Source organism: Neodiprion lecontei, chromosome 2, assembly GCF_021901455.1.
Source record: "Neodiprion lecontei isolate iyNeoLeco1 chromosome 2, iyNeoLeco1.1, whole genome shotgun sequence".
Classification (NCBI taxonomy): domain Eukaryota; kingdom Metazoa; phylum Arthropoda; class Insecta; order Hymenoptera; family Diprionidae; genus Neodiprion; species Neodiprion lecontei.
Window position 1 is genome coordinate 41,709,486 of NC_060261.1, and position 16,200 is coordinate 41,725,685.

General features: G+C 35.5%; 4 protein-coding genes across 6 annotated transcripts; 3 read left to right on the forward strand and 1 right to left on the reverse strand.

The window, feature by feature from the left end:
* The first annotated feature begins 1,982 nt into the window (after window positions 1-1,982).
* On the forward strand, window positions 1,983-5,107 carry LOC107219541 (ras-related protein Rab-40C). 2 transcript variants are annotated; one of them, XM_046731780.1, is made up of 4 exons: window positions 1,983-2,414; window positions 2,633-2,826; window positions 3,247-3,469; window positions 3,566-5,107. In XM_046731780.1, exons 1-4 carry the CDS (start codon window positions 2,249-2,251, stop codon window positions 3,871-3,873), a joined length of 891 nt encoding a protein of 296 aa, XP_046587736.1. In that variant the 5' UTR covers window positions 1,983-2,248; the 3' UTR covers window positions 3,874-5,107. The 2 variants fall into 2 exon arrangements, with proteins under 2 accessions (XP_046587736.1, XP_015513278.1); XM_015657792.2 differs by having other exon boundaries at window positions 1,986-2,405.
* Window positions 5,108-5,451: 344 nt separating this feature from the next.
* Window positions 5,452-7,633, forward strand: LOC107219526. Its single transcript, XM_015657771.2, has 3 exons — window positions 5,452-5,850; window positions 5,916-6,253; window positions 6,344-7,633. The coding sequence occupies exons 1-3, from the start codon at window positions 5,523-5,525 to the stop codon at window positions 6,533-6,535; spliced, it is 858 nt and encodes a 285-aa protein (XP_015513257.1). The 5' UTR covers window positions 5,452-5,522; the 3' UTR covers window positions 6,536-7,633.
* LOC107219544 (glucose-induced degradation protein 4 homolog) lies at window positions 7,378-11,018 on the reverse strand. The gene is made up of 4 exons (XM_015657795.2): window positions 10,784-11,018; window positions 10,260-10,427; window positions 9,187-9,419; window positions 7,378-9,074 (listed from the first exon to the last, which is right to left on the reverse strand). The coding sequence occupies exons 1-4, from the start codon at window positions 10,928-10,930 to the stop codon at window positions 9,011-9,013; spliced, it is 612 nt and encodes a 203-aa protein (XP_015513281.1). The 5' UTR covers window positions 10,931-11,018; the 3' UTR covers window positions 7,378-9,010.
* Window positions 11,019-11,255: 237 nt separating this feature from the next.
* Window positions 11,256-16,149, forward strand: LOC107219531 (BTB/POZ domain-containing protein KCTD5). Of its 2 annotated transcripts, XM_015657778.2 has the most exons (4): window positions 11,256-11,482; window positions 11,645-11,941; window positions 12,295-12,423; window positions 14,536-16,149. In XM_015657778.2, the coding sequence occupies exons 1-4, from the start codon at window positions 11,258-11,260 to the stop codon at window positions 14,563-14,565; spliced, it is 681 nt and encodes a 226-aa protein (XP_015513264.2). In that variant the 5' UTR covers window positions 11,256-11,257; the 3' UTR covers window positions 14,566-16,149. The 2 variants fall into 2 exon arrangements, with proteins under 2 accessions (XP_015513264.2, XP_015513263.2); XM_015657777.2 differs by lacking the exon at window positions 14,536-16,149 and having other exon boundaries at window positions 12,295-14,104.
* Window positions 16,150-16,200: the final 51 nt, after the last annotated feature.

Sequence of the window (16,200 nt, forward strand, 5' to 3'; positions counted from 1 at the left end):
AACCTCGTCGAGACTTGAAACACTCCAAAGTGAGATAAGCGCACTACGAGTCATGACGATTCTTCTTCGTAGGTAAAGCGACGACCGGAATAACGCTCGGTCGGCTGACACTTGACTGACGAGAAAAACCGGTTTTTCCTGTCACGTCCACGGTGTTCTAGGTTCTGGGTCTACGATTGCTGAACGGGTCTTTCAGAAGTGACCTGCCTCTAGGATAGAGAATCACTCGTTGCAAGGAGGCACTGAAAGAACGGAATTTCTTGATTTTTCAATTGCTTTTTTGGAAATCAGATTCTCGTTTTTCTAGCATGATTCAATGTAGTATCGTGAATGCTTAGATTCATGTTGCGATATGATTTCTATTTATAGTCATGCACGCAACGGGATATTTCCTCATAATCGCTTTCACCGTGCGTTTGTGTATTTAAAACACTCTTGCAGACCAGCATTGACCCTTCGTCCTGTGATAAAGCGATAAATCGAAAATTGATTGACACTAATGATTTAAATTGATACCGCCGAAACGCACTAGCGGCAAGGAGGAGCCTGGGAAGGTGGTTGTCGTCTCACCGATTTATTGCTAGCAGCGCTCTCTGGCATTTAATACGTATTTAATAGTTTATGAAAGTAATTTTCGACGTAACTGGATGGTAAGCGCATATCGGTTACCGACCTGTACTCTGCCAAATTTATCATCCCGCAAACAGTGGATGATACAGAGCATAGCTTACCATAGCGAAAAGCCATTGTAGAACATTTGTAGTGGTCGAAGCAAAACGCTTGGCAATAACAATGGATGTTGTTGCAACACGAATGAATGATTCGGAAAATTTGGATGTTCAAAATTTACTGCATTGTTGGTCGTCGACTAGTGCAACAATATTGGTTAAACCCATCGGTATTGTACAATAATGCCCCAATGAGAGGAGCTTTACGGATACGACTACGGTCACCTGGTGACGTAGTTATCTTTATTGAAGTTATAGAAGATCCAGGTTGTAGAAATAGAAAAACGAATTAACGGAAATGAGTCGGTGCCTCGTGCAAAAGTGGGTCAGATTACCAGTTTTTGGCCGTAACTTGTTTAATGCTTTCTCAGAGTATCTTACTTCATGTGATCAATTCACAAGAGCTCTCCAAAAATCAGATTGTCTTCACTCGATTTGATGTCGGAATAGAATTCCCTTCTCGCCCAGCTCATCAATACTCAATATTTATCGATTTGAGAGGTTTTTCCCGTATTCGTGACATTTCTGTTCATTATATATCTGTAGGGGGCAAAACGTTCAAGTTTCATCGTCAGCCAGATACAAATCATGATATTGAAAGGAGTGATGTTAAAAAAAATTAGTATAACCTATTTCAAAAGCAAATTTTAATTATATTATTGTCAATTCTACATTGATCCTCGAGCTTCTATTGAATTAAACCCTCGAGACGCCCTCAATATCTACGTAATAATGCGAACGTAGGCTATCTCAGGCTCCTCCGTATGATCAGCGGGTTGCGTGTAATCAGGTGCAAATGTATAAGGGTAAAACAGTTTACTGCACTTACCGAATCTGTGATCTTCAGTCCACGCCGTCGATAATATCAGTAACGTATTATATTTAGTAACGTTGCCGTTCCAATAATCGGAATATGAATATGAATATTTTGTAACGTAAAACGTTCGCTTTCAACCAGAATTTCACAAGTCGTACAAAGTATGCTGATTCAAAAAATTCGCATTCAAATCGTGCGCGCGACGTGAGATCAACGGTTGAACCAAAAGAGCATACAACTGATACAAATAAAAAACGAAATGACAGACGTATTTACCGAATATCATCATGATATTGTGAATTGCTCGAAAAATCTGCAAGTACGGTTACGAACAGATAGACGCAGTTTAAAATTTTTCACGTGTTCTTTGTCTTGCACCCTTTTTTCATCGGCCATTTCAACCGCCGTGACTGCAACCCAATATTTGCGCTCCGGCAGTCTGGCATATGGTGAGCAGCTTCTGCTAAAGCCCCGACACTTGGGCCCGTGTTGTCTGTTGTTTTGTTGTGATTTTAGCTAAATAGTAGAACAGAGATGTGCGCGGAATAACCAAGGGCCGAAAATTTTCCTATCGGCTTACAGAAAATCTGTATCGTTATTCGACAAGCCTCTCGCGTTCGCTTACCTACTAAAAGACAGATACAGGGACGACCGCTTAAAGGGTCGTGTGCAGTATGCGTAATATTTGTGAATCGGGGATATTATGGCTGCGGGAGAAGCCAGTACGAAACCTCGTCAAGAAAAACAATACGATTACCTTCTGAAGTTTCTATTAGTGGGTGACAGTGACGTTGGAAAACAGGAAATACTCAGCGGTCTCGAAGACGGTGCCGCTGAATCTCCTTTTTGCAGTGGCAGCGGTAAGCAATGTACGACATATGTATATATATATATATATACACACATCCATACATACGATATATATATATATATACACACACACACACACACAATATACGTATACACGTATGCACATGTACACATTCCACATAATAAGAAATGTTTTCATTTTTCTCGATACTTTAATCCTCTGTCACTTGTGTCTGCTGCGCAACGAGTTCCAATTATATCATCGGCGTATTTCTAGCCTATAAGACTACGACGATACTCCTCGATGGTAAACGAGTCAAACTTCAGCTGTGGGATACGTCTGGTCAAGGTAGATTCTGCACTATCATAAGATCGTACTCTCGTGGGGCTCAAGGAATTCTCCTTGTCTACGATATCACTAATAAATGGTCATTTGATGGCATCGATCGATGGCTCAAAGAGGTGGAAGAGGTGAGTAGAGAATTATCAATAATACTGAAACCTTGGCGATGTATTTAGCGTGCGGTCTAGTGAACAGCAGGTCGAATCAATTATAACATTGTAATTCAAGAAATGCCACTGAGTAGATTTTCTTATATTAAATATCCAAAAGCATATTATTCTTTTAATTGAACTTGGTCGCGGCTAATTCTGTTCTTATCAAATTCAGTAGGTATTAGCTCGATATAATCAATAACATAAAAACATGTAATGGGTAAAATGAGTTCATAAATAAAATTTGCAAGAATATCGTGATTTTGGCATAAGAACCTACACATCCTATACATCCCTGATCTAATTAGTGGCTACAACATATCTTGAAATATATATTAGCGATATTTTAATTACTTAGATACCTTATTACCTGCTAGATAACAATTTTCATTATAGCATGCACCAGGCGTGCCGAAGGTCTTGGTTGGCAACCGTCTCCATCTTGCTTTCAGAAGGCAGATAGGAGAACGTGAGGCTGAAGCCTACGCAGCAAAGAATCGTATGGCATTCTTTGAGGTTTCTCCCCTATGCGACTTTAACATTCGTGAAAGTTTCTCGGAGCTTTCTAGGATGGCTCTTCATAGGAATGGCATGGAAAGACTGTGGCGATCAAACAAAGGTAACTTTCTCCTGCTTGGAATGAAATCAGAACACCGATCAATATATTTGGAATAATTGTTCCCTACAATTTAAAATATTTTGTCAATCATTTCAGTTCTGAGTCTTCAAGAACTTGCTTGCCGTGCCATAGTAGCTCGTACGACTGTTTACGGGATAGACCAGCTGCCGTTGCCTACCTCAATAAAATCACATTTGAAATCATACGCAATGACGACAACGTCGCAACTTCGTTACAATGGAAATCGGTCGATGAGTTCTAGCAAGAGTCTTGGATCTCATCACCGGAAGTTACGATTCGTTGGAGCAAGTCACAATGGACTCTCAACACCAGGCAGTTCACCAGGCAGCATAGCTGATTCTCGCACAAATTGTGTGGGTCGTAACTCATGTGAAATATCCTGAGGGTAGAATTAAGATAGTCTCGGATAGACACGTTGTATAATATAAGTAATGAGCATAATTGTGCAGGTAGTGATGATCGGAGGAGTGTGAAAGAAGTGTACCATACGTTGTTTATACGTTAATGCGTCGAAATTTAATATTATTTTATATATTATGTTCTGTGGTATAACGGGGAGGGGGGAATAACCCCAGAGACATAGCACAGAGTTTGTACCAAAAAAGTTCACAGGATCGTTAGTAGCTAGAGAAAAGAGATGAAAAAAATGAGAAAACAATTGACAATTATCTAATATTCATTTTGGATTTTGTACTTACGATATATTGTTCTTGGTCACTGAAAGTGAAAGCTTTGAATTGCACTAGATATTTTCAAAGTTCAATAGAGTCAGAATTTGGCTATTGCCATTGAGTGTCATTCACTGCTGTAAAATAAAAAAAAAACGAATTTTTTTTTTAAGTTATGGAAGTCGAAGAATGGATTGGGTAATGTATTTAAGTATGTGTTTTTTGTCGTTGCAGTGTAAAATATAGTATCGATTAGATTTTTTTGTAGCAAAAATCATATACAATAGAATAAGCAAAGCAATATATTAAGTATAATGGTGTAACTAAATGTGAATGATTCGAATTATGTACGAATTTTATTAAGTTGACGCTGCCAATGTATTAGATGTCGACAATAGGCACGAAAATGGACGTCCATTTGAGATAAGAAATGTAATATAAATTTTCTTGCAATTTTGCAACAATACTTGCTGAGATTTAATTGAAAATAACTACATATTGGTATCAGTATTTTTCTTATAAACACTTGTTTGATGCATCTCTATAATAACCATGAATCCATTTTACATTTTTCATCCTTTCAATACGACACACCTACTTAATCTCATCATTCAAATCGACTATTTCCTCCATCGTCGAGCGTTTACATCAAGTTCAAATTAATGTATACGTCTTAGATACCGTTAAATCAAATTATCTGAATTTGTAGTTGTGTATTAATGCATGTAAATGAATATGTTTCCAACAAATTTCACTAAAGTCAATCATCGTTTGACACCCACTGTTAGAAATTCGTTGATAATGTTAGATTGCATCAGTGTGTTTTTAGTCTTGAAAATGTATTACGGGGCGAGACCCTATTACATATTTGACTCACAAAAAGTATTAGCGGTACAACAAGAAAGAAAAAACCATGTTAACTCGTATTGCTTGTATATTGAAAAGTGAAGAAAAAACCGAAAAATCAAATAGCACATACAAAATATCATTTATCCCTCAAAAGCAAACAATACGGCTCTTTGTCCACAAATTATATTAGCTATAAAACGATATTGTATAATTATCTATAACGATTAAAAGAAAAAAAAACTTTTCAACTACAAAAAAATTTTTTATATTTTTCCCTTGTCGCAAATTGCTTTGGTCAAGAGCTCATGAAAAATTTGCTTTCTGTATAAACAATCGATTATCGCAATTTCGTGAGGGTCTTGTTTTGCCAGAGTCTAATTATTTCAGGAATTTCGTATTTAACTATTTTAACTTATTTCTGTAACAGTAAAGCGAAACAGTCTTACGATCGGGAAAAAAAATTTATGTCACACTTCAAAGGCGGGTTGATTTTAGAGAAAATATAAACTTTCAAAATGTCTACCAGAGAACTGGGAGTTGCAGGTGATGGACCTTGCATAGTAAACCAAGAAGGAGATCACGGCCCGATACACCGGCAATTGAAAGAAGTGATTGAGCTAGTGAGTTCGACGAACCAGAAATTAGAAGATTGTGCTGTAGAGTGGCAAGCAAAAATATCTCAAGCACAGTGGAGGATATTAGACACAAAGCCAGGCGATAATAAGCCTTGGGAAAAGTCGGTCTTAGCACGAACTTATTTCACTGATAAAACTTTAGACGATGCATTTCAAGGGGTTCTGAAGTATAACAACACGTTTACTGATCACTTACAAAATTTTGTAGGTAAGTGAAGAAGGACCGAGAGTTTCCAAATGGCTCGCTAATGGGCATTTTATATATTTTTGCAGCTTTGGTTCGCGGGGAACAGCCAACTCTAATCATTAAGCAAACCTGTAACGCTCAAAATCAGTGTTCGGACTCTAGTTTGGAGAATGAGGTGAAAAATTTACCTTCGGACTACTCGGTCTTAGACGAAAACCCTGCTGTTGTCCGGAGGGGTAGAAGAAGTCTCAGCAGCATTCTGAACAAAGCTCAGGAGTCGTTTACAGATTTAATCAAGACCAAGATAGAGTTCGATACTAAGTTTCTGGGTTTCGAAGCTACACTGAATGGGAATGTCTGCGCTACATCTGATCCTTCACTCTCGTTATGCCAGATTTGTTCTAGAATTTTAAAATGTGGAATAGTAAGTTGATTCATAATTCACTTGTAAAATTTCTCATCGGTCTTGAGTTTTAGTTGTCATCAAAGACTGAACTATTCATATAACACACAGCCGGGTACCACAGCATGCAAGACTACAAAAAACCACAAGAATATAGAGCTGCATAAAAAGAGAACTAGATGTAGCAACAGAATCAAGCACAAGAGATTGAAACCAACAAAATGCGTACTCAGAACAAAGTGCACAAAAGTGACCGAGAAAACAATCAGAGAATCTTCACCGGTCAATACTTGTTTTAAGTGATTAGTCTGGTGTAACAAACGTCAGGATGTAAGACACGTACTCCATTATGTAAATTCAAGTGTACTGTCAAACTTAGCCTGTCAGATTTGATCCTTTCGTAAATTTGTTGGTATACAGGTATATGTATATATATATTACATGTATCAATTATAATCTGCAACATTGTTATTGTCGCATTTATTTAGCAGGTAATTTGATAAGATGGCAATGTCATTGCCTGGAAATGCAATAAATACAGTCATTCTCATTTTACCTCAATGTACTTGTGAGATATTTTGGGTAAATATTGTCACCTAGATTGTTATCCTTATATTTTTATATCCATAGATACATTGCTCTGACAAATGTTCCTTTGGTATAATAAACCCGAATCTTCAACACAAGAACAACAAATCGTATATTTATTACAAGGGTCTATTGCGGAACTTTTTCTTCTTCACTTTTTTTTTTCCAAAGTACCGTGCAAGATTCTCAAATTCTATACATCCCAAACTATGTCTGAGTCATATTAAATGCTTATAACGTCTCTAAAACCAGTTTACCCTTGTGCTATGGTACCCTGTATTTGTGTACGTTAGTATTATGTATACACATCTACAGGCTATGCTAATTCTCACAAATATATCACCAACTTTTAAGCCTGGTGACATCTGGTAATGCTCAAACTTTAAAAATTCCAGGTGAATGTATCAAATTTGTAGATAAGGTTGAAGTTAATTCTCAGTGAACATAATTATAAAATTGCACAATATGCACTATTCTTCCCTGATGCAAGGAAAAAATGGATTGATACATTGACTTTATAATAAACTGTTTTAGCACTGACTTAGTATTGTTAAGGGTTTACGATTCCAAAACATTTATTGATCTGACATTTACAGTAATTTGTTTACATATTATATTATAGTTGACCAATAAGATCATAGAAAAGTTTTGACTACACCTTACACGCACCACCAATATTTAGGTAACTGCTTATACATTTAACTGGGACATGAATAATAATCACATAATGCAATTAACAACTAGTAATAATATGTGTTACAGAGAGACCTAAGACCTCTGGTATCACAATTCATTCAACTTTAAACCTAATAGTACACAGGAAAAATACAAATATACCGTTATTTGTGAAACTGAGCCGTCGTTATATTCGTAAAACTTTTTGCGTGTATTACAGCACGTAAATATTGCTTTCATTAAGCATAGGAATCATAACATTGCATGTGTCCCAAAATCATTTCAAATTCAAAAGAAATTTGTATTTTGCATTTGAAACAGTTTTTTTTTTTTAACTTCATTAAAGTAGTCTATCCTACCTAATTTCTGTAAATTAATTTTACATGTCTAATCAGATCTATAAGCAGCTAGATAAATTTACATTGAAGTGAACTTCATGAATTTTTTGTTTTTTGCTTAGATGCCATAAATTGCTATAAAATTTATAATATTATTTTTTTCAATATTATAATGACAGTGGATTGTGAAACAAATAAAACTTGTAAAACAAATTAGGTCATATTTATAGCACTACGTTGCGAATTGTTATAATTTACATACATACCTAGCCATAAAGTTATGAATTTGGTGAAAATTGTGGGATAGTTTTCAGTATTGTAGCGCGTCATAATTCCGTTAGCTCATAAGTAAAAAATTTCGAAAATTAAATTGAAAAAAAAAAACACCGATAAAAAGTGCAACCACGGATCATTTGTATTGCGTAGAAGTTGAACACGGCATATAAATAACACCGAATTTGAAATTTTTTCCCTTAGCCCTTAGTCTTGACTCTTGATAGATAATAAACCGTTTTACATGTAAACTGTAAATGTACAAATGTAGAATAAAGCATGGTATCAAAACAAATAATAACAACAATTTTGTGACAAAATCACTAACTCTATAAGTTTTCTTCTATTCTTTTTTTGCTCTTCACAAAGGAAAAAACACAACCTTCGAATTCCAATATTAATTTAGTATTTTGAGAGAAAAAATACGCATGCTCCTGACACATTGACTGCAAGCACATATGTAACAGTACAAAAAGAATTTTCAGATGCAATTCGTTTAATTGATAAAAGCCATCAATTGATTTATTTCGATTTTAAAACACCTTACAATGAATACTTGTATAATTAATCATTAATAAGCAAGCGTATCACTCGTCGAGGCACTCTGTTCCTCTACCGTTCCATAATAAATAACAACCAGCTCGACTCTTACCGTTTGTATTCATACAAACTTAAAAGAAGCGCATTGTTTTATTAATCGGTATCAATACAGACTTATACGTTGCGAATAAAATGATAACCCAATTTGCCAATTTTCTCAGCCTCGAGTTTGTAAAATTAATATACAAATTTGTCAAGACAAGGGGTATATGTCAATTTCTGGATTTGGGATTATTATGAGATCGGTATGCCATAAGGGAAGGGATTCAGAAGGGCAACTGGGGCTGAGAAGCTGGCATTACTTTCACCTGAATTCATAAATTTGTATACTGTGTTCGGGAACATGTCGCAGATTCAACGACTGGAACCTACAACAATAATACACCAATAGACATTAAACAACATCATAGATTATGTCTCTTAGCATATATGTTATCATATACTGGACTAAAACATGTGCAAACAAGTTAATGTACAAACCATTCAGAGCTGCGATGGTAATAGTAGCCCTCGATTGATGCCGCAGACTTCTGGAAGCAGATGTAATAAAATCCAGCAAAGGAAGCACCATTAATGTCTGTGATCGTGTGATCAGGCACCAAAAAGTGCTCCTTCCATCTCATAAATACAAAGTCCGTCCCTTTAAGAGCTTCATAGTCAAAGGTATCAGAGTTGAAAGTCTTGGCATACTGACAGAAAGACTCGAATTTGCTCTGTAATAATAGCAATCACCATTTTCACTACTGCATACATACATAGAAATTAGGTGAATCCATTAAAGGGTATAAAAATGGAGTTGAAATGAACGAGAAAAATATGTAAAACAGTGGTATTCAGAGTCTTCGAATCAAAAAACTCGTAGAGTATTAATTCATTTTTGAAAATAATATTCAAGCAGAACTTTTTGTGTAAATAGTTCCAAACAATATTTTTATAAATACAAGTCGAGTTGTGTTCCACAGACTTTTATTCGGTAAAAATTTTATAAATCTACATGTGAGGGCATCTCACACGAATGAAGGGTGTAAGTCTTTTCATGTTTTATCTAATACCAAAACCATTTACTCATATTCAAAACAATATGGTAACCAGTTCAACAAAGATAAAAGAGAAAAAATACAGTTATTTCAAAATATCAGAGCCTTATTTCTGATAAGTTCAATTGTATTTTCAGCCAGTTTCAATGGTATATCTGCCTCAACTGTTACAGAATTCACATATGAATTGAGTAAATGAAATACACATGCATACTTATCACCACAAAAGATAAGCAAAACTAATTTCGTCTCATGAAATTGCGGGATTATCACAGATATATTATGTCACCGGATATACTAATTACGAGAAAACAACTTTGATTATCTAACACTTGCATGACAAAGACAACAACTTTGGGAGGGAAAAATAGATAGACAATGTAGTTCATAACAAGCCTTGTTTCTGTAACTTTTGAACTCTTGATAGTACGATTTTGCCCTGTCAGGTAAATGATGAAAAGTATTATACAAAGAGAAATTTGGATTCAAAACTTATTCAAAAAGTTCAGAACAAACCCAATGTTTCTTGTCAACATCCTCATTGGCGTCCCATTTTCGAGTGAGAAAAGGATACTTCTTAGATATGATTTCACCGTCGAAGAACGTTGTCAATGTAGGGTACTCTTCAGTTAACCCTTTGATTTTGAGGTACCCGCATAAGTAGCTGTTTTCTTCGTCGACATGCTGAAATGAGATCAACGACGAGAAGATTACTAGACGAGGCGAAGCGTGCTGTAATTAACTTAAAATTCGTCAGCTGAGAGCTAACATTATATTTGGTACAATATTGTAGCTGATTAACCTATAAATGAAAACGTGATAAACACGGATCAGCGTGGATGATTGGAAATGACATTAACGTTCGTTAAAATAAAAATCCGCAGACTAGACACCGCGTTCAAACAGGCCTGAGTAAAGTGTCAAAACCCAGCGCGACTCGGTTATCTGGAGAATTGGTACCCAGTTAGACACCGAGAGGTGTTCAGCAGAATCCCAACGTTGAGGCGTAATTAATCCGCAACACGAGTAGCACAACTAACCTGCAAAATAACCTCGACGTCGTAACTATTTCCTTTCGATTTTTGCGAGCCTTGAAATCTCGAGCCGTTGTAGAGGAGGGACTTTGTAACTCCAGGTTGCTTCGAGTTAGCAGGCGGCGGTGGCACCACGTCTACTTTCACCGGCATTCTAAGCCTGAGTGCTCAAACCGAGCCAACAACCATCAAACATCTCCTCGTCACAAGATCATCGCAATGACTGCCGGTAGCGCACGAAAGATGGTTGGATTTATATAAGGTCTCGACCCCGAACAACGCTGATCAAATTTGCAGCTGACTCGCGATCTGTTGTGTAAAGACGATCGAAAAATATGAATGCAAATATGCCAACTGAGATCTATTAGCCGCGGTTCCAACGCTTGCATTTTTTTATCGCGGACCATAATCGCCTAGTTTTTCGATTGCTCAAAGCAGTTGTGCGTACGTTTTCCGGATCCATGTTAACGGTGATCGGAAATGGAAGGAGAATGTTGTGTCAAAACTAAGATGGCGGAGTTTGGCGATACAAACTCCCACGACGGAGTGACGGAAAATAACCTTCCGAAACGGTGTAACAATCAGTGGGTGAAATTGAATGTTGGTGGGACGTATTTCTTGACGGCCAAAACGACGTTGGCCAGAGATCCGAACTCGTTTCTCTATCGGCTGTGTCAGGAAGACTCGGATCTCATCTCTGATAGGGTTAGTTTACACTCGAAAAGAACCGGGACTTTTAAAACCGTGCGCTAACACACGACATCATAAAACTCCACGTCTCGTCTCGAGCGTCGAGTTCCCACCACGTGAGTATATATGGCCTCAAAATTCTAATTTGCTTCTTTTTTTTTTTTATTACATCCATAGGATGAAACTGGAGCGTATTTGATCGATCGAGATCCAACTTACTTTAGTCCAGTTCTGAATTACCTGCGTCACGGTAAGCTAGTTATCAACAAGGACCTGGCTGAAGAAGGAGTCCTAGAGGAGGCTGAATTCTACAACATTACCGAGCTCATTAGATTGGTTAAGGAACGAATTCTTCTCAGGGATACACGGCCGATGCGCGACTCTAAGAAGTATGTATACAGGGTATTGCAATGTCACGAAGATGAGCTGACACAGATGGTTTCCACAATGTCGGACGGGTGGAAATTTGAACAGGTATGAATTGCTCGTTTGGCTTAAAGAGGAATTGGGTGCGCAGTTCCGCTGATAAAGTGTCTGGATGAAAAGTTAGTAGAGTAAAAATGCACTTAGCCAAGTTAAATTTGATTGAAGGAATATTCCCTCAAACAACTGGAATTTATTAGCTCAATCCAGAGGATAAACGGTTTTTTCTACGTATTACGAAAATATCTTAAACTCCGACGACTTCAGTTATAACTCTGAAATCGGTATTTCGTCATATACTTACTTTTCCAAGTACTCAAGTAGATTGTGCACCCAATGTATTCTTAGCGCAAATCAATGTAGTAATTACAATGATTTGCTACTTTCATCTTTTGTCTCTATAGCTCATCAACATTGGATCCCAGTACAATTATGGAAATGAGGATCAGGCGGAGTTCCTATGCGTCGTTAGTCGCGAGTACGGAGCTAGTCAGATCAGCAGCAAGGAACAAGAGGCGACTGATCGTGTGAAGGTATTGACACCTTATACAAACATCCTACATTCCCACCCCACTCAGAGCAGTCACGATTCATGATTCGGGAATAAGTGTTACAGTTTTTTTTGTACTTGCACACTACCCTTACACCTCCATCACCAGCATTGATATTAAGCCTGGTTTTATATTCCGTAATTTTTGTACAATTTTCTCTTGAATACCGTTTTTGTTAACGGACATTCAAAAGAGCTTCATGAGCTGGTACAGTATTTTAATCTAGTGGACCAATTTATTAAATAAAAATACAAAACAGAATACGATAGAAATATGTCATTCTCTAGTAAGAGCTAAGTATGGCTGTGTATTTCATTACTGGAAAACTTGCTGTACAAGTATCTCTTACATCTTAAAATTCGTTAATTTTAATTTTATTACGAATGGTTTTTGTACTAAATATAATGAAGTTTCATTGCATATGCAGAGAAGTGAGGAAAGATTCGGTATTTAGTTTTTATAGAAATGCCAGTATTTGTTTTACTAGTAGCACATTGTAGAAGTATTGTATTAATCATTTTTTATTGTATTTACCATTATGTAGATTGTCCAAAGATTTTCAATAACAAATCGAACAATTTGCTTTAGCTAGATGAAGTTTTTAATACGGACCTTGTAAACTAGTGGATGTGAATCAAGAACATCAGAAAACAGACTCTCTGAAAACTTAATAATAATGACAGTGAAATTGTAAGCGCGTAGTTTAACGCTTTCTTTATTCATTATTATTTTTTTTTCACACTAATAATAGTGATTTTATAATGTTTCATGTTCATAAAAGCTCTGCACTTCCACTGGTATACATATTGTATGATATTTTTTATATAATATACTACTTAGAGCAGCCACTACGAATGTTGACAGGTGTTACTGTATCCAATTTTATCGGGGTGTTATTCATTCGTTTTGCCTTCATAGATCTTATAAGATTAATCTTATCGTCAGGAAATTATCAATGTTTCCTCGCAGAATAATGCCTCGACAAACATCATATTGTAATGTTTCAACATTGAAACCTGGTGGTTCTGAACATGTTATATGTAGAACATACATATAAGTAATTTTTTTACCAACTTTTTCCACCTTATAGAACAAAAATCAATTGGGAAATTTGAGAACATCGATTTCTGCCTAATAATTTTCACGCTTATAATCGTGTATTTATCAATTTTTTCTAGTAATGTGTTTTCAGGCACGTTTCCTTGTCACATTAAAGGCAAGGAAACTTAGTTTTTATATTATTTAATATAAATTATAGAGTTTCCGCACCAGTTTCAATCAATTAAAAAAATGGAAAATTATAATAAAAGAATTTTGGAATCTTGGCTCTGATTTGTCAAATTCCAGCATCTCAAATCAAAAGGTAATCCAAATATGAGAAGGGTGATGTTATACGTTTTTAAGCAATTCGTGAACGCGCATATTAGCGAGGCAGTAGATATCTTGTGACTGAAATTAATGTTGTTTAATGTGAATTTAACGAGTCTCAAATTAAGTAATTTATATTCGATGTATTATCGAATATTCATCACAAGGCTGATCTATACATGCATGTTGTTCTTTGGAGTGTTTATATGTGATTTACTTTTATTTTGTTCAATTTTCGCTCCTCGTTACCATTGTATTGCATGCTATTCGTCAAATAAATAGTTATTTCATCCCAGTACAATTGGTTTGGTTACTATCATCACCCCGTCTTGCATGGTTACTCTGGCATGTTGATACATGGGTACAGAAATTAACTTTGGTTACAGTAATTTCTAATGTGATTGTCCAGTAGTGCGTTGTTGTATCCCTGCTTTCTCGTACTGAGAACAGTTATTATATTACTTTATCATATTTATGATCACATCGATAATACATGTAATTATATACAATATCCATCGCGTAGATATAGAAAAGATTATCTAGAATTCTACGTAACATTAAGGTAATTGATCAAAAATAAGTAGGAATGACAATATAATAAAGAAAAATGGTTTTATCCGTTATGTATTTTAAAATGAATCCAAAAGCACCAATAATTATTTTAAAAGCACGTGAAATAAAATAAAATTAAAAATAATAAGTTGGAGTTGTTCGATTCTATTCTAGGTCCTACAGCAGAAGGGCTCACGCATGTAAATCTAGTCCTGCTAGACCAACGTTGCAGCAAGAAGACGAAGACTGTGTTTTTCTTTCTTTCTTTTAATTTTTGTTTTTTTTTTCTGTTTAACTTAGCAGCTCGATTAATAAAATTTATATAGTTATGTACACACCTCTGCAACTATGTTGTTAGCATAACTTAACGAAAATAGTTTGGTAATCGGTAATATGTAACGAGTGATGAAAGTTTGTGACAATATCACGATTTCATTATTTGTTGCAGAGGCTAAAGAAGAAATAAATTCACGTACTACACATCGCAGGCATACACCGAAAACTCTTTAAGTCCAAAAGTAAACTATTTTTGTTGCATGTTGTATCGCATAATGGAGATATTTTTAACATACTGACAAAAATTCTCATCAACTTGATGTTATTTCCATCACGAATATGAATCGCATGCTCTTCCCATTTTCGTGAATTTTGGATTTCAAGGGTATTTGTCTCGTGTTGTATTCCAACGATTTGTATGATAAGTATATATTATAAATTTGTTGTTATTTAAATATTATTATTATATTAAATAGAATGTGTTGCCTGACGGTTAACAAGATGGTTCTGTATAGTAGATTTATAATCGAAATATACATGACCTGTTCACTTGACAGTGGACTAACTATAAAAACATTAAATAAACTAAACGAATAAATGAAAAATAAAAAAAAAGTAATATAAATAATAGGAGAGTACACTCTCAAAGCCGTTAACAATTTTCACGACATTATGGTAATAAGATAAGAAGCATTATCCTGCTGTTGAAGGTGCCAGGGAGGACGAATCGACCACAGTGTAGCAGCACACCATTTTTTTGATTTTGAAATCACCTGCACCTCCAACAATGAAACAGTTTATGATTCAACCATTGCTACTAACTTTCAGACAACATTTACAGACAAATGAGCTTTCAGACATTGAAAGTGTCTAGTATTAAAGCGTTCGAATTTTATGTTTACCGTTGTATAAGATGTAGTCGATAAACGTTGTTGATTTTATTTCTCTAAGTACACACTACACTGAATACAGAATTTGATAAAGTGTATTTCTGTGATGAACTGTCCATGGTTCATCATTACGGCTTCTCCAAGTCAGTACATGCAGCTACGAATTACATGCATCAAACGGTACTGGAACGATAAATTAATATTACGTGGTAATTTCATAAGAGCAATGGAGTAGCGAGTTGTTCGGTACACCTGCAGTCACGTGTTCATATTATAAACTATGACTATTTGTATGTTCATGCGAAATGATGTGAAAAAGATCCATTAATTATTTATATATACCAGGAAGGATATTTTCTGATTTTGACATTAAAACAAAAAATCTCCTTATGAAGATTCTCATGAAACCTCCTTCAAGTTTTAAATATCTACTACGAAAAATACTCGGAATCAAAATTATGAGCAGTAAGAAACAGCATGTATTGTTATTCGTAAATAATTTATCTGTAGATAAGGAAAATATTATTTTGAAGTTCACAGCTAATAATAACTATCATCTGGCGATCGAGTCTCATGTCAATTTCCATAAAAACTTCTATAATAAAACGACTATTTTCCAGTAGCTCAATTAATTCTTATTGTATAAAGCATGTTTTTATTTTCTTCACCTTCA